We start from the raw sequence: 23,276 nt of genomic DNA on the forward strand, positions 1-23,276 counted from the left end.
CTCTAGCCAATGGGAGACCCCCCCCAAGCCTCCGCGCCAGTCCCCGCGCCGCCTGCCAAGGGGGTCAGAGGCGGCTATTCGCGGCCTTCGGGCCCGCCCTTGCCGCTGCCTCATTGGCCGAGCGGCGTGCCCGTTTGCTGCACCCGACCTTCGCCCGGGGGTCCGGCTCTGTCCGCCTCCCCGGTGGGCGGCTGTCGGCCTGTGCTGCGGTCGGGGCCGCGCGGAGCCGGAATGGCGTCAGGGAGCGGTGCGGAGGGGGAGGCTGTCAGCGGGGCCCAGCTCATCGCCGAGTCCCTCAAGGCTCAAGTAAGAGCGCGTGGGCGGGGCAGCCAGCGAGCAGCTTCCCTACGGCGAGCAGGAGGGGACAGTTCCCGTCGCCTTTGCGGCGCAGGGGTCGGCCGGGCCGGGCCACGGGTGCCCGCGGGGATGGAGAGAAGCGAGTGTGCGCCGCCGGACTCACCTGCGTGCCGCTGCCGAGCTTCCGGGGCGGGCAGGGCGGTCTGCGGGAGGGAGGGAGGGAGGTGCCGGAGCAGGTGCTGCCCGTGCCGCCGCGGGGTGGTGACCCCTGCGCCGCTTTCCCTGTCGTCCCCCTCGGAGGAGCTCCCCCGACGCCTGCCTCGCCAGCGAGCACTGCTGGCTGCCCTCCTGCCCCGTTACCAAAAGGCGGTGTTGCCCCTGAGCTGGCCGTGGTGCCCAGCCGGTACTGACGGGTCTCGGGAGGCTTTCTGCCCTGCGCAAACAGTTCAGCTGTAATACAGAGCACAGTGCTTTCCTCTAGAAGCTGCTTGGGCCTGGGGCTCTTCCAGCTGCCCCTTGGGCCTTCTTTCCTGGTACCTGTTTGTGAAAGCCAAGAAACAGGAGGAGTTTTCAGAGGAGGCAGAGCTGATGTACTGAGAGGCAGGACGGTGGTGTAGTGGGGACATCCCAGGTGAAAAGCAAGTCAACTAAAAAAGCTGAACGTACGTTGGCTGAGAAGCTGGGCTGAACAGCTGGGGAAGCGCTGGATTCCGGAGGCCTACAGGCAGTGGAAAAGCTAGAGAGAACTGAGCTGCAAGCACCAGCTGTCACTGTGTATGTTCCCACAGTGACCTGTGAACTTCTGCAAATATATCTATTGCTACAATTAACTGTCAGGTTGCCTGTATAGTTAGTACAGCTGTCTTTCCTGTGTTTATTAAAGTTGTGCTTTGAAAACCATTCTGATTTCTTCTAACATTTTTCTTTCTAGAAAATTGAATACATGTTTGGTATTGTGGGTATTCCGGTCACTGAAATCGCAATTGCAGCCCAAGCAGTTGGAATAAAATATGTAGGAATGAGAAATGAACAAGCTGTAAGTATAAACCTGCAGTAGAACCAATTCTTTCTTTTAGCTGTTTACAAAATCGAATTTACATTTTCTTACCTGGAAGAATGTGGTCTCTGAATGTTCCTTTGAAGACAGAGAAGCAGTTACTTCATTCTAGAATAAGGGAGAGCACTGGTGGCTTTGGGTTGGGTGCTGCTTTTTTCTGCCTCCACTTCGAAGTGCTCCCTCCTTTTCTCATTGGGGAAGTTTTAGATGCTTTCCTTCAGTAAGGGAGAGAAGATAGGATGAAAATAAGGAGAAAAAAAATTAAGCAAAGCATTCCACTGCAGAATTCTACTTCAATTTTGATAGTTTTGTTGGCTTCAAAAAACATATTGTCAGATTTTATCTTCCACTTTTGGGGGAGGCTCATCCAGGATTTTTGTGCACTGTAGCTTTCCACAGACTTTCCAAGATACTTCTCCCTACCATAATTTTCTTGTCCTCCCTTCCATATTACAGCAGTATTATCATTCTCTCTCTGATTGGTATTTTAAATCCTTTTTTAGAGCTTTCTTAGCTACTTTTTCTTTAGAAGACTGTTTTACTTGGAAGTTATTACGTACAGGCCCAAAAAGGTAGATTTTTTTTTTCCTTTCCTTTCCTGAGGTGCCCCAAAAGGAAAGTTCTCCTGGCTATAAACTTGTCCTATTGTCAATTATCATAGTATCTTTTTTTCCTTAATCTGTTTTAAAAACTCACAGAATCACAAGGTTGGAAAAGACCTTTAAGATCATCAAGTCCAACCACTCCTGTCCTATGCTAAACCATATCCCTAAGTCAGGCCTGACAACTCTTTCAGTGAAAATTTTTTTTCCTGACATCTAATCTGACCCTGCCCTGGTGCAGCTTCGTGCCATTTCCCCTTGTCCTGTCACCTGGCTGAAGAGACCATCACCCACCTCTGTACAACCTCCTTTCAGGTAATTGTAGGCAGTGATAAGGTCTCCCCTCAGCCTCCTCTTCTCCAGGCTAAGCATCCCCAGCTCCCTCAGCCACTCTTCATAGGATTTCCCCTCCAGCCCCTTCACCAGCCTGGTTGCCCTTCTCTGGACTTGTTCAAGGACCTCAGTGTCCTTCTTATGGTGGATAGCCCAGAACTGGACACAGCACTCGAGGTGTGGCCTCACCAATGCTGATATTTTTGTGTGTGTGTCTGTAATTAACAGAGATTTCTTTGCACCACCAAATAACATGCTGTCCTATTTATCACTCTTACTAGGCTCTTTTTTGTTAAATTTAAGAAGACAAGAAGAATTCTGCTGTGTAAATCATGAGGTACTTTTCTTAGGGGAATAACAATAACATGAAGACTTGTTGTTATGTCAAAATGTCAGGGTTTCTCTTTGAAGAATGGAAAATGGTGAATGAAGATGTATCTTGTGGTGTGTTTTCTTTTATTCTTTGTCCTCTGTGAAGACATGGGAATAATTGCTTGGCAAGGGAGAGGGTAAAACTTTATACAGAGTATATTCAAGATACTCTCAGTACTACATGTGATAAACTTACAACAGTTAAAACTATTGGTTGTGTGGTCTAGCTGTGGAAGATACATATACAGCTGCTTTCTTTATTGGTGAAGGCAGCTGTGTATGGTCTCATGTATATGGAAAACAGTGGTTTTCCAGGGATTGCATTTCTGCTTCATTTCTGGGCCAGACACAACAAAAGTCCATAAAGCTGCAGAATAAACTGCTAGACTAGACCAAATTAAGTCATGAAGTTAAAAGCTGAGTAGTACTACCAAGATCTGTCTAGAGTTAACCTCCCATGCCCTGCACCATGGCATAAGTTTGCCAGAGGCAGTTTAACCTGTGTCCCACATGCCCCTTGAACACTGTTTCTGTTGCAACTTGTTAGGGGTGTGTGTTTTGTGTATCTGTCCCTGGGTAATGAGAGATTGCTGTGATTGTTTAGAACGATAACTCAGCTCTGTGTTAAACCCTTTACTAGACTGTTATTCATTAACAACACACATTGCTCATGTTTAGTTCTTAATCTCTAATAACAATTATCACGACATAGAGCAGTCTCTTTTTTAATAATCATATTCTAAGTCCTGAGCATACAGTATGCTGGAGCCAGTGCAGCCTAGTTTGTGCCAATGGTGCTAGCTGTCATGGGAATCAGGGCAGCTCTAGCAAAATCTGATCATTTTTCTCCACCCCTCTGATCCAAGAGACATTTCAGTCTTTGAACAGGTCCTACCCTTGCCCTCCTTGCCTGGACTATGGACTGTGTGGTGCTGGATGGGTGTTTGGTTCCCAGGACAGGACAGGTGCCTTACTCTGTTGCATACCTGTTTTTTGTTCTAGGTTGGTTGTTGTTGTTTGGTTGGGTTTTTTCCCTCCCTTGCTTAGCTGTTGCTGCTCTTCCTAAAGCAAAAGCAGCATCTTCCCAGCTCTCAAAGTTGTGCTTTTTGCAGTACCAGTAATTGGCCACCAGCAAGTTGCTTACTCTTCTGGGACTGCTGCTTTCAACTTGTGGCCATGCTTGCAAGGCACTGAAGATGTATGCTGTAACAAAAAACACACATGCACCAAGCTCAGGTTCATACAACAAGTTCTCATGACAAGCCCTACAGGAACATTTAGCATTAGGTACAGTTAACATAGGGGTTTCAGACCTGACCCTGCTGAGTACAAAAACACTTAACTGTTTACTAGCTGTGTTGTGGTGGTTTGCTTATGCTTGAGGTGAAAACAGAATAATTTAATGAAACCCTGCTTAGTGTGCTTCTACTTGTATGGGAGCAACAAGCCCCTGCTTTGGCTACAGTTCAAACCCAGCACTCACAGGTGGTTGCAACTTTTGAGTTGCATCTGGACCTCCTACATTTCTTCCTAACGCTGATTGTGGGTTTGGTGGTCATTTCTGTTTTATATGCCTGCATCCTTCTTGCCTGTCTGAGGAAAATAAAGATCTGGTTTCAGCTGGTCAACTGTGGTGTGACCTTAACAGTGAATATGAAAGCCATTGTTCATCTTTTAATCATGGGGGTGCACATTTCATAAGTAAAATAGGTTTCATTCTTACTGTTCACACCAAAAAATCTTCTAAGTATACCTTCAAATTATTGATGACCTTTCCTCTAGATACAGGCAGATTTAGTTGTGTTGCTTTACTGCAGAATGAAGCAGTAAAAGTTTTAATGGCAATGACTGTACATGAACCCAAATTCTGTGCTTTATTTTGCCACTCAGTTCTAAAAAAATGATTGCCATGGGAACTCAACACCATGCTTTGATCTCCATTAACAAGATTTTCAGTAACACCTACTCCAAGTATTTCTAAACTTTTGCACACAGATATGTCATCAAACTGTTACCTAATTCTTTAATATTAGTGACAATTTTCTTCAGCGTGTCAGAGACTTCTAAGAAGTAGAATGTACTTTTTGGTCAAGAATTCCCTATCCTAATGCTCAAAGAAAAGAAGGGCTAATTGTTATTCCCCTACTGAGCCTCGTGTTTTTCTCAAAGAGCTGGTCTGTATTTGTAGGAGCATGAGGATATTAAAGACAGTTTCTCCTTCTGTGTAAAAGCTCATAATAAGCCTGTGTTTTCTCTCATCTAAGCTGGGATTGCTAATGTGCTGTGTTACCTAGAATTATTTTTGGGCTGGGGGAAAATCTGTAGTAGCTTTGTAAACTTTTAGAAGGAGCTTTTATGCTACTCATTCTTCCTACCACAATAGTTCTTAAATAAAACTAAAAACCAAGATCCCTACTCTGTTTCAAAATGAAAGGCAGGCTATAAGGCCAGGAGCTTACTTTAAGAAGAATCAAACCACAGTTTTCAAAATTACTTGTTTTCCATTAAGTGTTAGAACTTGCTGAATTCTGAATGTCACATGTGTAAATTATTTGGAGTTCTTGGGTCAACTTCTTTTTCTACTCATTCACATACTGTCTTGTTACAGGTGAAGTGTGTATCTGAAAGTTGAATATCACTACAGGAGTAGCATAAAAACTTACTGTGTAATAGTACTGCTTCTAAGCTGTATTAGCACAATAGAATCATGAGTGGTTGGATTGGAAGGGTCCTCACAGATCATCTAGTTCCAATACTTCTGCCATGGGCAGGGACACCTTCCACACATTGTAGTCATTACTGTTGTGAAAATCATTCAAAATGCAATTTCTCTTTAAAATATCAAAGGAGGTAAAGCTAAGGGTGATACCAGAAATGGGAGTGAGAAGCACTTCAGCAGCTCAGCTTGTAAAAGGCAATCCCTAATCTTTCTCCAGCCTGTGATTTCAACTTTCTCCTTAATTTCTTAATCTTAAATCCCTAATCTTTCTCCAGCCTGTGATTTCAACTTTCTCCTTAATTTCTGAAATAGGATGAGTCATTCCAGTCATGGCTGGATTTCTGCTCGTTTCCTTTCTCTTGTAAATCCTTCTTCCATCGTAGCCAGGAAGGCAGCAGAGAGCAGAAGCTTCTTAAGTTGTTCTGTTCATTTAGCTTCCCTGGTTATGGGGGTTTTCTTTTATGTTGGGGGTGTGTTTATTTTTTAAAACATAAATATTCCTAATGTAATATCCTGAATCACCAGAAGCCTGGATTGTGGAGATGAGTTTTGAGATTTTTCATATAAGCCTTTGTGAACACACCTTACGGTTGGGAGGCTGAAGGGGTGGGCTGCTTTTACTTACACTTAAGTTCTGATGATCCAGGCAAAATCTGTACCTGTCTATTTTCAGTATTTTTGTTAAAAGTTATGTACAAGATATAATGAAATACATATAGCAATAACTGTATCATTAACTCCAGTATTTTCCACAGGCCTGTTATGCTGCATCTGCTGTTGGATATTTGACTGGCAGGTACATTCCATATTTATTAATATTTATAATAATATAATATTAGCTGTGTTAGACTCAACAGTTAGAAGCTAGGAATGTTTTTCTGTTTGGGAGCTGGGTGTTTTTGTAGTGTGTGCAGATGTAGAGCAGTTAAAATTCATGTCCCATTTTGAAATAACTGTCAATAGAAGTTATCAATATTTCTATAGCTGTGATTCAGGGAAGGAACAAGAAGGTGCTGAAGCTCATATGTTTTCCTCTTATAATTTCCTTAATTTTCTCTTTTAATTTCTGAGTGGTAGTTGAACACTGCTGGCATGACGGGCAGAAATAACACCACCAGGATTTTTGTTGCAACTTGGTGGTCCTGCTATATCTTAATCTGGTCACCTGGGTGTATTACTCAGCAAATACCTTATCAATGCAAAGACTGATCGATTGATCATATGCCCTCCAGTCTCCTCTGTGTTGCTTTTGATAGAAAATACAGGGTTTTTTTCCTCTTTTATACCGCATTTTACTCTTGATGTTGGGAAGTACTCTGTGTCCTGTGACTTGTAGTTCTTGGGTATCCCATGGATCCTTCTTTAAAGCCAACATCTGGCATCTGCTCGCTCACACTCACAGGCCAGTGATCACTCCTTATTCTGTCAGCAAGCATGATGCCTGTGTTACACAGCCTTGTAATTCTTCTTTTGAATAATCCTCTGGAAGTAAGCTGATATTTTTTTTTTCTGATAAAGTCTGTAAAGCTACTAAAGAATGTTAAGAATTGTCATTTTTGCATCATCTGAAAAAACAAGTGCCCCTGCCTGAATTAAACTACAATAAAATTTGTGTTCGATGAGATGCACTTCTTCCTTTGTGAGATTTCTTCACTGGTACATAGTGCTGAGGTGGAGTTCTGTTTGTAATTCTCTCAAGTGGCTTTCCAAACTCCATATAAAAGCTAGATGATGGGGTAGATGCAATCAAAGAAGTCAGGAGCTGCTACGATGAGCCTGCATATGTCAGAGACATGTGGGTGGCACGTAACAACTGTTCACTTGGTTTTTCAATTGGGTTGATACACCTAAATGACTTCTGATTCCCATGTCTGTCTTTAGTCTTTCATACAAGCCCCTTGCCATTCATGCATTTGGATGACATGAGTAAAACTTCAATATTCTATATTTCAGCATGTATCTTTTTTGTTGGTGACTTATGTTCTTTGTGCTCACATACCCTTTTTTTTTTTCTCTGTCTCCTCTTTTTTTGTGTTTGTTCTGCCCTAGACCAGGAGTATGTCTTGTAGTGTCTGGCCCAGGTTTTTTACATGCCCTTGGTGGGATGGCAAATGCAACCATGAACTGCTGGTAATTTAACTACATTTTCCCTTTAAAATTCTAATAATTGCTTGTTGGAGCTGTTGAGCACTGCAGTATTTACCATAGAACCTCTTTTTTCTTTCTTGTGGGTAATATGAAGAGAATTCTTAATCTATAAATAATCAGTGTTGTTTTTTTGTGTTCTCATGGATAAAAGTCTCCTTTTTGTCCTACCCCATATATTGAAAACTCTGTCAGTATACCTGATTGTATGGGTACGTTTGAAAATGAAGTCGATATTCAGCCTGTAACGCTTCATTGATTGTGGAGAGTCCCCGAGGATTCTTCTAAATTTAAATCCACAGTAATTTGAGTTACTGTGTTGCATATATGAACAAATTGACAACTGCATTGTTAAAATCCATATTTGCTCCCCACGCAGACGTTTAGAGCGGTGATTAAGTATTGAATTCAGTGATGTACGGAGTGATAGCGTTTGCTCCCACGAGCCTGCGCTGAGACATGGCAGCTCTAGCTGGTCTGCCACTGAGGGCTGTTCAGAAAGCTGTGTGAGCTACTTTGAGTAGAAACTCTGCTCGTACCGTTGAGTTAACTGTGCCTGTTTCACTCAACAGCAGCATGAATACCTGGGCATGCGCTACAGAGCAGGAGTGTTGCAAGGAGGAGCAGGAGTAGCCCAAGCAAAGGAAAGGAGATGAAACTACCCTCCACACTGAGGGGTTTGGTTACACCCATCTAGCACAGTCTACCTCAAAAAGGGACGTAGGTAGCCCCATGTCACCTCCACACCTTTCTCCTGGCCGGGCACTCCTCCTCCTTGTCCTCTTGACAGCTCCAGCACTTGTCTGCCCCAACGGTCACATTCAGTTCGTTTTTCTGAACTGAATAAAAAACCAAGCCAGCCAAAATTTTATGCTGGATGCAGATCACAATACAGCCAGACTGTCCTAAAAGGAGAGAGCCAAAAGCTGCTGGGAAGTCTACCAGCTGACACGCTGGTACTGAGAGTCTGCTCCTGTATCATACCGGTCTCTTTATATTACTTTTGAGATCTGGGGATGCTGAGGTGCACAACACCCCGGGACTTCACCATCAGGACAATTTACAGATGTATTTGCAGTTATGAAAGATGTATGTATGCATAAGGTTGCCTTTTCTGTTGGGATTTTTTTGTTGGTTTTTTTTACATGCTTTTCTAGGCCTTTGATTGTTATTGGAGGCTCTTCTGACAGAAATCAGGAAACCATGGGAGCTTTCCAAGAATTTCCACAGGTAGGCAGACATACAATTTTGAACAGAAATATTTCAGTTAAGTAAGTGGTGCTGTTTCTCCGTAACTGTAAGAATAACAATCCCACACACTTCACGTTCTGTAACAGATCTTATAATGCTGTTCATTTGCTCCATCTACCGGTTTGGAGCTAACACTGCAGAGACACAGCAGATTATTTGGAATGTCTTGGTCCACAGTCATGTTGGAGTCCATGCTCTCTCTGTTTTAAGTTCTCGGGTGGTACACCTGTTGTCTGTCTCTTCTGAGATGGAAGAATTCACAAGAAGCTTTCTAAGAAAAGAAGCACCACTTTCTAGAAAAAAAAACACTTAAGTGCTCAGAGAAATGAGTATGGCTTTGAGTTTCTACCAGCTGAGGAACTGCATTTTTTTAATGTGGGAGTTTTCAACTTGTTGCTTTCTATTTGGCATTTTTCTTCTGTTTTATTCATGTTGGAAAGAGATGGAAATGAGGAAATTGCTTTAATGAATCAATATAATGGTCTTATGCATTTATTCAGGTTGAAGCTGGTAGGCTGTACAACAAACTCTCTGTTCGCCCAAGCAGTCTAGATGTTATTCCTGCTGTTATTGAAAAGGTACAAAACCTCACTAAATTAGCAACTGTTTCCTACCACATAAGAATTGAGGGGGGGTTATATAGCTGTTATGTAAATAGTTTGATCCTACAGATGTTAGAGGATGGCTGATTGAATAAATTAACAACCAGGGAAGTTTTTCCTATGAACTGTGCTATGGGACAGGTTAGAAATAGGTTCTGATACAACCTGATGCTAACTGATCCTTGCTGTGTTTTCTGTTAGCTTCAGTCAGAGATGGGAAATTTTTATGAAATAAATGCTTTTTGGGGAGAGATGTAATAACTAGAAATGCAGTTCTACAAACTTCAGCTCTTTTGGCTCTCTCATAATTTGAAGGGGATTTGGAGGTGGGATAGTGAAGATGGTTGTGTTTGCTTTTGGGGTTTGGTTGGTGGCTTGGTGGGTTTTGTTTGGGGTTTTTTGCGAGAGAAAACACATCATTATCTCAATGCTTCAGAAGGAGTTACAAAAGTCTCTTGCTACTGCTACAGCAACACTTCAGCCATGTCAACATAAATTAAGCATACAGTAATACTGTTTCCATAAGTGCAAATTCGTCTCCCTATTACAGATAAACTGTGATGAAAAGTCGTAGAAAATGTAGACTTTACTTCTTTTGGGTTTTCTTTGTGCTACTTGAAATAGAAGAATTCAGCATGAAAGTTCAATTTAGTATTTTCAGACACAACAGTTGATAATGCACTTACTGTAAATTAGACAAAGAATTTACAGTCTGATACTGTGCATCTACAGAAAGACTTCTGCTGGAGTATAGGGGGGAATGTAAAGAGCTATCAAAACTTGAATTTATTGGTATAAATCAGTCCATGGGAGCTTCCCCTGTAGTGGCTCAGCAGTACGTTCCCTCTCTGCCTACAGAAGGGTTTTCTTGGGTTTTTTTAGGCATAAAGATTTTTTCCAAATCCTTTCAAACAGTGGTAAAAACTGTGCTGATCTGTTTTCTAGGCTGTAAGAACCAGTATATATGGTCGTCCAGGTTCCTGCTATATTGACATACCTGGGGATTTTGTGACTCTTCAGGTGAATAAGAGCTCTGTCAAGTGCGTAAAGATTATATTCATTCAAATCACTGAATAAAAGAAATTGTAGTTTCTTCTCTATTTTCTTAAAACAAGAAAAAGAGCAGTAGATTAAATAATTTGCCACAGGGTTGAGATGCTGTAAATGGAAAGTTCCATCATAACACGTGGCAACGAAATGTGCAAACCAGGAATGAATTAATATGATGGTAATACAGTGATGTCACTTTGTAAATCTCTGGAACACCACTACCTATAAGATTAAAGAAACATGCAAGGGAATCTTCAAAGTCTGCTTTAAATGTGTGTGTGTGTATATATATATATATCCTGTTTTGCTAAATGCTGTGAGTAACCTGGTGTGTAGCAACTGTGGTTTTATGCCAAACAATAGGTTTTATCTTGCGACATGTCTTGTTCTGTATTTTTTAAAGAGCCCCTTTTATGTTGTTTACTTCCAGGTATGTGGAATGCTGCCTGCCACCTCCCATCAGCACGGCTGAACACTCAGCTGTATCCAAAGCAGTGTCTATCATTGCTCATTCCAAGCAGCCTCTGCTAATCATTGGCAAAGGTAGCATGATTTGATGTTGCTTTGAACCGTATGAATTCTGGACAGGAACAGCCACCAAAGTGGTTTCTTTTCCCCATAAATATTAGCTATCTCTTTTTCTATTAAACAAACAAAAAACCCACCAGAAAAAAGTTCTGCTCAGGAACAGAATTGAAATAACCAACTTGCTTCACCCAGCCTGTTTTCCTGCAGATGTGGGTTCTATATTTAGTCAGGGTATGAAATGCTTGAAGTGAGATGGATCTTATCATTGATTAGGTAATGAAGCAGTAGACAGAAGGTAGATCGGTCTTCTGTCTTGATAAAAGGTTGACAAAAGTGTGTTCTTTGAAAGTGGAAGGTTGAAAACTCAAAAATACATAGATACATTTGTTGATGTCACATTTGTTGAGTAGGCTCTCAATTGTTATCTGAACTTTCTGCTCTATGTGGTGGTTAGCAGAATATTTGGAAGAAGTACATCAGTTTATTATCCAGGATTTAAGACTCATGAGTTTAAGACATTGGACAAGGGCTAGTCAGTTATTCTAGATTGCCTGGGCTGCCTTAATTCAGCAGCCTTGTACTGAAGGGTAGCATCACCATAAATGTGTCCACAGACATATATCTTTACAGGATTTTCTTTGAGCTCTTTTTTCATTAAAGGCTTAGAGTAGACCTGTTTGGGCAGATAGTTATGGGGCATACAATACAATGACATGCAGGGGGCAAGCAAAAGGTGTCATGACAAAACACAAAGGTCATCATCTGTTGCTGCTGCAGAATACTTTGCCCTGTAATACCAAACTTCACCCACTCAAAATTGTCATTTTAGATAACCAAAATGCCCTGTTTTTCCTCTACTGCTTTACAGAAATAGTTAAATAGTCTTAAAGAATAGAATAAAAGCTTTTATCAAAAACATGGGAAATTTCAACCCAAAATACCTGCAGTGTGGCGTGTTATGTTTCAAGTTCCCCAGAATGAAAAAAATGAGTAGCTTTCCTAATAGGAAATTCCATTACTGTCAGTAGGTTAATAGAAATTCAGGTGAGTACAGTAGGTTTCCATAGCATTAAGTGATCTCTTTCATTTCATTCAGGTGCTGCTTATTCACATGCTGAAAACAACATCAGAAAGTTGGTGGACCTTTGTGGAATCCCTTTTTTGCCTACACCAATGGCAAAAGGAGTAGTTCCTGATAACCATCCAAATTGTGTAGCTGCAGCAAGATCAACGTAAATATAAAACAAGGCTTCTAATCCTAACATCTGAAAAGCAACTAGGAATTGTGGTGGTCTGGAGATGCCAGGGAAGACAAAATGCACACAGCGAAATTTCTTTTCAACCACCTTTTGCACCTCATTTTAGAGTACTGAAGATCTTGCTTGGAAAGAGACACAGGTTTAGGTGGATTGCTTTTGACAATGCTTGGAATTCTGGCCAGGGAGATATTTTATCTGAGAACTAATATTCTGTAACTCTGAAACCTATGGCAGGTGGATGCATCATTGTTGTTAGTGTGTATTTTCATAACTTAAGCCATTTCCTGGTTTCATTTTACGTTGAGCACTTAATTTAGTGCACTAGCTTTTTATTTTAACATCATAAACAGAAGCTTAAGAGGCACACATTGCAGTTCAAGTTTTGCTGTCTGCTGTCTCTGTGTGGTGTTTGCAACACAGTGTCACTAAATTGCAGTTTATTTAAAAAGAAAAATAAGGTGTTGCAAACTACACTGAAGGACTGTGTTTAAACTAACTTCCAAGAGCTCTTTCTGGCTTTTGGCAGAATTAATGTGAATGAGCTATGAGGCCCTACTAGGTACATGTTTGCACAGAGTCAGCACGCAGATGGGGCAGTTACATACTTTGAGGTCAAAATATTGTCCATTGTTGAGCATCTTTGCTTTATTGCTGTTGAGGAAAATGGAAAATAAAAGAAGATACGAAATATTGTCTACTCAGCTGAAAGGTAAATTACCAGGAATCTAAACTGAGAGGTCCACAGCAGTCTTAAATTTGGCTCCCACTGTTGCCATTATCACGATAGTGAGTCTTTTGCTTTAACCTTCACATTGTTACAGTATCTTGTTGGCGTCCTGATTCTCTTATTTCCCATTTTTTTAGGGCATTACAGCATGCTGATGTGGTCATCTTGCTTGGTGCAAGGTTGAATTGGATTTTGCATTTTGGCCTTCCACCAAGGTTTCGACAAGATGTAAAGGTGATTCAGGTAAGCAGGGAAATGATTTATCACTTTATCCTCTGTGTTCTAGCATTGTCTAGAGCAATGACTGCAAATTATTTTGGTGGTGTACTTCATGAGGCAAATGCTGCCCCATGGACATTCTGGTGTGTATAGTTATGGTAGTTCTGCAGAAATAGTTTTGATTTGAACTATTTTTTTTTATACTTCCTTTTTTTTTCTTTCTAAAAGTGGTTCCAGCTATCAGGGATTCGGTGCTGCTGTAATGAGGACGGCAGACACTCCTGTGTAGTTGACAAATAGAGACACTTGTATGAACTTTGGAACATGGGAATTTCCACAATGGAAAGTAAATTGTTTTGGAATTGGGAAAACTTCCATACTGTTTGCTCTCTCAGCTGGATTTTAACTTTTTTTAAATGGTATTACTTTCCAATCCAGAGTCAGTCATTATAAGAGCTCAGTCACTCAGAAACATTAATGAGAAAAGAGAAAGAAACTATTTAACTAATGTATTTGACAATCTGCCAACTCTTAGAAAGACAAGACATTAAATTGTTCATATCCTTAGAATCTCTTCCCTTAGAGTCTGTGATCGGACAGTAGAAGTTGATTCCATATGCTGACTGGCCTGCTGCCTTCAGTGATCCAGAACATAACCTCAGTTTCCACATTTTGCATCTTTTCCAGAGGAATAACACATTTTTCAGCCATACTTCCTTTTGACTTATGAAATAATACATCTTTTATGTTTCCTTTTTCTAAAGAATGCAAAAGAAGATTTATTTTTTTTTTAATCTCACTTAATTTTTTCACTGTCAAGGGATAGTATTAAAACACTGATTCAGTTCACAGTCTGTGTGACCTGGCCATACGTTAGTATTCCATGCAACTTTAGAGGTCTCATATAGAAATCATACAGAAAGTAGAGAAGGTTCTTCAGTGGTCACAATTTACTTTTCAGTTTCTGCTTATCAAGTTTTTACTGCCAAGTAGCATACACAAACTTGGCAAGAAGATTTCTGGTTTGAGCAGCCTTTAAGAGTACACCTAAGCCTAAATGTTTAGTTCTTATATAGTTACCACTAAAATCACCACTTTTTTCTCTTTAACATTCTAATGAAGTTCTAAACCACCTGTAAGAGCTGGAAAGAGGCACACAGTCAATTTGAAGGATATGTATGAACTTTTATTAAAATGGGTGTGTACCATTGGATTTCACTTTGAATAAAGCATTTCCTGATGTCCTTTCAATGAAAGGCAGGGGAAGTTACCTGTGCAGCCCAAACAAGGTATGAAGGTGTTGTTAGACAATGATCCTCATTTGAACTGAAGAAGATTCTCCTTAATAATCCTTGACTTAATGGTGGTCTTTCTTTTTGAAATATAGATTGATATTTGTGCAGAAGAGTTTGGGAATAATGTGAGGCCAGCTGCAATTTTGTTGGGTGACATAAACGCTGTGACTAAGCAGGTAATGTAATGTTAGATGTCCTCCTGTTTTGACCTTAATTTCCTCTGATTTATTTATATAAAATTACCAGTTTAAAGAAATAAAATTAAAAAACTGTTCAAGGACAAAAGAATTCAGGCAATATACTCATGCAGTGAGTCTATTCCCAAATTAAATGTTAAAGATTTTGGTAAGCATTATTGTGATTATGCTGGGGTCTTTCTTGATAACGTTATTCTTGATGCATGTGATGGTTAAATTATGTTGAAAGAAATCTCTGCTTCAATGTTGTTCCAGCTCTTAGAAGAATTCAGCAACAGACTTCTGAAACATCCTTCTAATTCAGAGTGGTGGAAGAGGCTAAGAGAGAAAATAATGACCAATGAGGAAAGATCAAAGGTAGTGTTACATTAAAGACATGAGGAGGCTCTTGTCTTCAGAGTACCAATGCCTAGTCAGTTTTGTCACTGGTCTATATCCAGGTTCCTCAATTACTTCTGACAGTCGTGTTACCCAGACTTTTGAAAGTTTACACCATTCTGGTACAGGTTTTTCTTGTCAGGCTTATGAACTTTAAGTTAAGTATTCTAGATTTTGTGTAAATTCAAAGTGTGTGGAAGTCGGGGAACTTTGGGATTGGGTTCTTCAAAACAGCAGTGGAAGACCAGAGACAGAGCTGCTATATTATGGGCAGTGACTTCTGAGCAGTGGCCAGGTACTCCCAGGTACCTCCAAGTACTCCAGGCGGAAGCTGTCTTATGTGAAAATATGTTCTTAGTTTTCTTCTGTAGTTGTGCTGTTTAGCAGTGCTGGTGGAAGTATGATGTATGTTAAAAGCAAGTGGCTGTTAAGGCCAAAACACCACAGACACTTGGCATGTGCCTAACTTATGCAGCTCTTTATACTCTGCAAGTTCAGAAGCATGTTTCTAAGATTGGGATCTAAAATAACTAATCTCTAGCAGATTACTCCTTTGGACTCCCTCCCAGCACACATGTGACAGCTCACTTAGGTTTGACTATTGATAACCTTGTGTGCAGAGAAATTTCACATGCTTCTCAGGTTAAACCAACTTCTAATTGCTTCCTGTTAATGATAAGCCATCCAAGGGTTGCTGAGCCAAGAGAGTTGCTGTTGAATATATGGTGTCACCAGCATAGTTACAGAAGGAATGACTTTGATGTAGTGCACTGAAGACCAAATACTTCAGCCTTACCTAGCAGAGTGCATTTTCATTCCCATCATTAATATTTACATGTCTCAGTAGTGCACCTTATAATAAGTTCTATGCACAGGAGTTACCTATATCTCTTATTTTTCAGGGTTTAGCATTACAGAAATCACTGCCTATGAATTACTACACAGCCTTTCATCACATCAGAGAACTGATACCCAAGGACTGCATCTTAGTAAGTGAGGGAGCAAACACCATGGACATTGGACGAACTATGCTTCCAAATTACTATCCCCGTCAAAGGTCTGGTATTCTCTCTGTTGTGCTGACTCAACAGTCTGGATCTATGTGTAAAAGTTTTCATTTAGCTGAGAAGTACGAGTGTCCAGATTTTTTGTAATCCTTTTTAAGGGTTCTAAATAAGAAATAAAAGTTTAGTATATTGGGAGAGGGGTAGAGGGAAGTTTTCCATTCATATACCCAATGTCCTGTCATAGATTTTAACAGTTCCCTGCTACTTGTTTGTGTGATCTGCAACAGAATGGCAATAGTTTTGCACCCTTTTGTGGAAAGGGAGTGAGGAGAGTCATGTTGAATTCCCTGATCTAGATGTTTATTGCAGTGTTCAGAGTCTGTGATAAATATTGGTTTAAAATAAAACCAATCCTTGGGATTCTCATGTTGGAAAGAATTCATATGATTTTTTTCTTCGAAACACACTTAATAACAGGGGAAACCTTAAAAGACTCAACTTGTTTTGAAAATTGGATTGTATATCGGGCACCCTTTCATGTAAACCTGCATGCCTAAAATGTAGGTGTACAAATTTGGAGGTGTTGGTTTGTCAGTTTAATCATTATGTGTAATCTGATTTTAATGTAAGTAGGAATTAAGTGCTGTTTCTTGAATCAGGGGGGAAAGTGAGCTCTGTCTGGTGAGGTGAAACTTTGGATCTGACTGTGAAGCTTGTGCCTTCTTGTGAGAGTAGCACTGAAGTTGTAAGGGAACCTAAATACTTCTTTGTAAACAACAAACCAACCAACAACAGGAAAAAACCCCACCAAACTTCTCATTAAAACGGAGGAGTTTCCATTTTTTTCTCCCCTTATTTTAAACAAGGGCACAGTAACGTTAATGGTTGTCTTTTCAGATTGCATTGTGTAGATCTGAAAGCAGATTTGAAAAGTTAACCCTAAAATAATCTAGCTCTTTATGTACTCTTGTATCCATTATGTGCTTCTGACTGAAATGATCTAACATAATTACAGCTTTCAATTTGATTTGGAAAGTTGAACAGAAGACTAAAATTTGAACAGTAGTATTTAACCAATGGCTTTCAGACTTCTAGTTACGTTTTCAAGGAATTAAATATGGGAAGATTTCATGGAGTCTGCCTATCTCTACAGTAATTGAATGTTTTTGAAATATTGTTACTATGCAAGCTAAAAGCATGCAGTAATAGTTCTTTACTGTAGCACAACTAGTGTATAAGTGGTCCTAATTTTAATTAGAGTTCCAGTGTGTTTATATAATTTTAAACATTTGCAGTCTTAACAACTGTTGAACTGAATCTAATAGTCTATGCATCTGGTACCTGTGTGTACCAATTTTTTGTGAAACAGTATTTGAATAGTATGGCAAATTATTAAAAGTAAAGAGAAGTCACCATGGCTTAACTGGAAATTTTGAGTAAAAGCAAAGGGTTGGTAATTCTGTGTCCTCCCCTTCAGGCTTGATGCAGGCACTTTTGGGACGATGGGAGTCGGGCTGGGTTTTGCTGTAGCAGCTGCAATGGTGGCTAAAGACCGGACACCTGACAAGCGCGTGGTCTGCATAGAGGGAGACAGCGCGTTCGGATTTTCCGGGATGGAAGTGGAGACTATTTGCAGGTAACTGGGTGAAGACCCTCCTCATATATTTCCAGGATCAATTTAACTGGAAGGCCAAGGACGCTGCTGTTAGATGGGGTGCTGTTAAAAGCATATGAAAACCAGCCAAAAATAGACGTGGCTGTTTTTATGCTGCTGTGACATAACGTTACCGGTGATAAATACATCACGTTTCTGGTGGGAGTGAATTTATTTAATTTTTTAAATAAATATTTATTTTACTTTTTAAGGAGAAGTAATTTTTTTAACATCTTAACAGAAGGGTGCAAGTGTACTGGTTTCAGAGTTAGATTTTCTTTCTAGCAGCTCGTGCATTGCTGTGTTTGGGATTTAAGGTGAGAGCAGTGTTGGTAACACACGGATGTTTTAAGTTGTTGCCAAGTAGTCGGGGACTTTTCAGCTTCTCTTACTGGCCTGCCAATGAGAGCCCAAGAAGCTGGGAGGGGGGACAGCCAGGGCAGCTGACCCAAACTGGCCAAAGGGACAGTCCATACCATATGGTAGCATGGCTCAGGAACTAGCTGAGCATTGGGTCCAGGTAGTGACCAGTTGTGCTGCATATCACTTTCATGTTTTCTTTTTATTGTTGTTACCTTCTTCCTTTTCTGTCTTATTTAAACTGTTTCTATCTCAATCCACAAGTTACATTATTCTTTTCAATTCTCTTCCCCACTCCCACTGGGAAAAGGGGGAATAATGGCTGGTGTGGCTGTTTTAGCTGCCTGCTAGGTTAAAACACAACAGCAATTATTTCAGAATTCTTCCAAATGTACCTTTTTGTAGATACAGCTTGCCAATCCTGATTATCATAATAAACAACAATGGGATTTACACTGGTTTGGATGCAGATGCCTGGAAGGAGATGGTAAAGTTTGGAGATCGTGCTACATGGTGAGCATCTTTGATATGTCCTATTAATTAAGGAAGAAGTGAGCAAAATGGTCATTCCCTTCACTCTTAATGCTTTGTGATCCAGAGTGATTTTTTTTTTTTTTGTAAAATGAGGTTACTCCTAGGCTAAATTCATATGGGTAAAAACCAGGTACCAAAAGGAAGCAACCATCCAACCTAATTCCAGGCTATTGTTTACACAACAGTGCAGCAAGGAGATGACTTTCTATTAGTTTTCTCAGATTCAGGCCACCCAGTACAGAGTTCATATTGGGCTAACCTCCAAAATCATTGTCATCTCCAAATTACCTGTGAGTTTACACTGGGCTTCTGCTTCTGGAGCTGAGATCTCAGTACCTAGAAAACTAGGCTAAAGCTTTGTTCAGGAATGTCTCTCCAGAGTTTGAAAATAAGTATGCTACCCTATAAATGTAGTTTAAGTGGTGTAAGAAACATAGTTCTTCCAGCCCAGAAGAATTCATCAGGCCAGCACAATAAATATCTTACACTTTAAAATCAGTGCTGGAGTAATTAAATTGGTCAGTCTGGCAATTCTTTCCTGACATTAGTCAGACATCTTCCTTTTCATTACAGTGTGCCTCCTGTTTCTCTCCTGCCAAATTCGCACTATGAGGAAATTATGTCTGCCTTTGGAGGAAAAGGATACTTAGTTAAAACGCCAGAAGAATTGCAGAATGCTCTGAAAGCAAGCATTGCTGACAAGCAAACACCTTCTCTTATAAATGTCATGATTGATCCACAGTCTGATAGAAAGAAACAGGTAGGTGTATATTCTCCTTTCTTTTTCTGAATGCTTCATGTGGGCAAACCTCTGAAAGCCTCAGGAAATACCATTTAAAGTGCAGAGTAGCTGTGTGGCAGAAGGATTGTTTTTAGATCTGGGAGATAGGAGAATGGGGTTTTTTATTAATGCCTAGTGTCTTCAGTGACTGTTCCCAGAGTTTGTGGTTGTTCTTTCAGTGTTTATTTCCTGTGGATTCCATCTAGTAGTTAATACGTATTGTATCCTGTTCCTCTTACTATTTGCCCATTCTGATATATTTTTATTCTGTTTAATTTTTTGTTGGTTTTTTTTTTTCCAGGAATTTCCTTGGCTGACTCGTTCAAACCTGTAGTAGAAGATGAAGATTATGGTGGTGAAGGGCAGTGCATTAAGCAAAACTAAACTGGTTTATAGAACTGAAAATACTACAATCCTATTCTTCGTAAGCACTGGAACAAAGTGGCATTTTAAAACTGCAATTAGAGAAATTCTTTAAATGCTGAAATTAAGTGATTGTAAAATGAACAAGACATGTGAATGTTAACCAGGCCTGGTGGTAAAATTTTATACTCTTAGTCAGTCGTACCCATCAAGATGTTTGAATTAAAATCTTGGATATTATGGATGATGGGAGTAAGCCAAGGTTTTTATCCAACAGAAACATAGAAGTCTTCAGCAGTTTGTAATTATAGTAACTCAATTTTTAACTTACTGTCAGCACGCTACTTGTTAGAGACTTTGTCCTGTAAGGACCAAAACAAAGCATCTTGTGAAGAAGTGCTGACTGGCCTCATTATCAGCCCAGTGGGCTTCAATACATAGCCACTTCAGAATTCTACAGGTTGCTTTTTCAGCCTCTACTGCAGGTAGAAGTAGTATGTTGAAAATGGAGATTTGCTCAGGGGCCAAGTTCCTGTCTGTTGCATTTGGTTTTGTTAACTGGGACTTACAGGGGAGAAAAAAAAAAAAAACTTAGATTTTGTTTGAAGCTTTGCTCTTTGCAAAGGCAGTATCATCCCTGTAGGCTGAAAACAGGACATGGTTAATAGATCATAAGTATTTCAGATCAGAAACATTAAAAAACCCAAAAACACCAGCAAAAAAAGACCAAACAAGAAAAAACCATCACAACCTTTACCAAAAGAAACAAAAAACCTGTTAGGCTGAAGCTTAGTGTTCAGTTTGGCTGGCACCACAAAGCAGCCACTGGCATTCATCCTGTGCTGCATCTGAAAATCTGAGTTAGAGCTCAGACTTTAAAAGCAAAGTAGTTCTCTATGTTTCTATCATGGTCTGCAGCCATTACTAGTCAGTATACTACTGAGCAGGTTACTTTATATTTATGTCTGTTCTTAAATGCACTGGGAAGATCTTTGTTGTTACATAGGTAAAAGGGAAAATTCTGGCTCTGATTTGGGGTTTGATTGCTTTATTGTCTGTTTCACCATTGACATTGTGTTGCTTAACTAGAATGGCACAAGGAAGAGGAGGACTGGGCTGGCAGGGAATCCTGGCCCACTGTTAGGTTAGTTGTGAAAACTTTTGGCTTACTAGTTCTTGCACTTCAGTCTGGGTCTGGCAGAAGGCAGCTGTTAGGCAAAGGACGTTCTCTGCACACCCCTGCAGAAGGAGAATCTGACGAGAGCAAGAGTACCACGGTCTGACTGGGGACCCTTGGAGGGGGTGGGCTGGTGGGAACAGCCGTGTGGCATGGTGAATGCTTGAGTCAGGAAAGGGAATATCCTAGGAGGGCTAAGAAGTGCAGGAAGATAAAATCCATAGAGTGGATGCAACTCATAAACGAGCGTCAGGCTGATAAGACAACAGAGTTGCTGTGTCCTCTGGGGTACTCTGCAAGGAGTGTGGAACAGCATTGCTTCTCTGTACCAATTCTGTTTTATTCTTCTTTTTAACTGTTGAAAATCTTTGATACTTGCAGTGATTAAACACAATCTTTTATGATGATGTAACTGTAAGAGTTAATGCTGGGGCTGACCACGAGAGAGAGATCATTTGATAAAACAAGAATTTCTGCAATTGCTTATATTTAAAAATAAATAAAAGGTATTTTCATACTGTTTCTCCTTTAATGAGAGCATGTTCATTATGTCAACACTTTGTGTCAGAAGTGGGAAATCAGCTTCTGTTGGATTTTCAGAAAAGTTGATGAATAACCACACCACCATGCACAATTCATCCTAATGTCAGGACGCCTGGAAAATGGAAAGCAAAATATTTGAAACTGTGGGGAGGCAACAACATAGTTGATAACATCAGTTTGACTTTGACTGAGCTTTTTAAAAGCTCAACAAAAGAATTTGTGATGTATTTTTGAAGGCTTTAAAATAATCTAATCCCATGATATAATAGAAATTCTTAGGTTGTAATGATTGGGCTTTTTGAGATGAGAGAAGGTGTCCAATTTCCCCATAAAACCAAGGAGAGTGAAATCTGTACTATTTTGTTTATATAGGTTACCTGCTTGCTACTATATTTTATACCGTGGAGTTGCATCTAAGAGAAGTGTCAGGCAGATGAAACTACATGAAAGAAAATAGTTTCAGAAATGAGACAGAAACAAGCTCTCTTTGAAATGTCCTCATTTTATTAAAAGTCACAAAAAATTACAGATGTCCTAAGTCTGGGGAATGCTGATCCACGTGGCTTTAGTCAACGAAATTCCTCTTCAAAACCAGAGCATGGAATTAAAGGTATCGAACAGAATCAAGGCACCAAACTGAAGAGGAAGACAATGCCTGGGCCTCAGCTGAAGGAAGATGCTCTGGAGGAGGTACTGAGTATGATTTACTGAGACGTACCAGGAGGGCTGTGTTTAAATAAGGCACTGTTAGGAGTCTTTATTCAGCAGATAATTTAACTGTGCAACCACAGGTGAAGCCACCAGCAGCCACAACAAAATGGCCAGGTATGAAGAATAACGAGTAGGGTTTGTTGCTGCTGCAGTACCTCACAAGATAGTTTAAGCTGTTGAATATGTGTTCCTGCAGCCTCTTGGTATACTCAGCTTGCTAAGAGGTTTAGTTTGTGGTAACTTTTTAAATGATTTGATTGAAACCAGATGGACAAGGTTTAAAGAGCTGCTTAGCAAAGCAGACCCTTTCACCTAATTATTGCACTCACCAACATAAATGAGCATTTTGGTGTCCTTCCCAGGAATCTCTAGGCTGCCTGAAATAGTGCAGAAATAAGCAAGAGAAATCAATATCATGACAATTTGCTTTCCTGAGTCAATGCTCTAATAATTATTTGTTTTCTTCAGTCTTTTTGAGGGGGTGATCAGGAAACTAAGGAAGCACAGTACTGAAAATCTTGCATAGAATAGTTTCATCTGATGGTTGGTTGGTTTTTTTACTTTTTGTCAGCTACAGGATGTCAGAGCGATCCAACTAGCAATTAGTTGTGGAACACCTTGGGTCAAATTCAGAGAAAGCGTGCTTTTTGAAGACAGGGTCTGAACTGCTGTATTTTGGAGTTGAAGAAATGGATTAGCAACCCATCTAAGGTTGTGTAAATGACCCTGGACACACGAATGATGGCAGCTTACAACGTCTTTGCATGTAGCTAATGGGAGACTTCCCCTAGTATCACCTGAGGAAGATTGCAGAAGACTCATAAGCCACCTTACACTTCTTCAAAGACTTCAAAGCAGAGCTGTTTGAAGAACTGGCATTAAGGTAATATGCACATATGGCATTTGATAGACCTTGGCGCTGGGAGGTGCAGATATCAATGCTGGTGTGCTTGGGGAAAGACAAGTTCCAGCCAAAGCAGCACATCCTTACAGCAAGGAGACATGGCTGTGGGGGTTTAGGTATGAAAGCCTCACCAGCCAGGCCATAAACCACCTGCCTGCTCTACACAAACAGGGATATCAGTCAAATGCTCAGAAAATAAGGACAATTATAC

At 40.3% G+C, this 23,276-nt stretch overlaps 1 protein-coding gene across 1 annotated transcript; it reads left to right on the plus strand.

Annotated features, from left to right (window-relative positions):
- Positions 1-231: 231 nt before the first annotated feature.
- On the plus strand, positions 232-21,439 carry HACL1 (2-hydroxyacyl-CoA lyase 1; the record flags this gene model as incomplete). The annotated part of the gene is made up of 17 exons (XM_084279843.1): positions 232-306; positions 1,229-1,333; positions 6,136-6,176; positions 7,430-7,510; positions 8,683-8,755; positions 9,277-9,354; positions 10,324-10,418; positions 10,859-10,971; positions 12,053-12,188; positions 13,080-13,185; positions 14,549-14,632; positions 14,909-15,010; positions 15,934-16,088; positions 17,516-17,674; positions 18,458-18,565; positions 19,160-19,346; positions 19,669-21,439. The coding sequence occupies 17 exons, from the start codon at positions 232-234 to the stop codon at positions 19,699-19,701; spliced, it is 1,731 nt and encodes a 576-aa protein (XP_084135969.1). The 3' UTR covers positions 19,702-21,439.
- Between the last annotated feature and the right edge of the window lie 1,837 nt (positions 21,440-23,276).

Source organism: Gallinula chloropus (assembly GCF_964237585.1).
Source record: "Gallinula chloropus genome assembly, chromosome: 2".
Taxonomy (NCBI): domain Eukaryota; kingdom Metazoa; phylum Chordata; class Aves; order Gruiformes; family Rallidae; genus Gallinula; species Gallinula chloropus.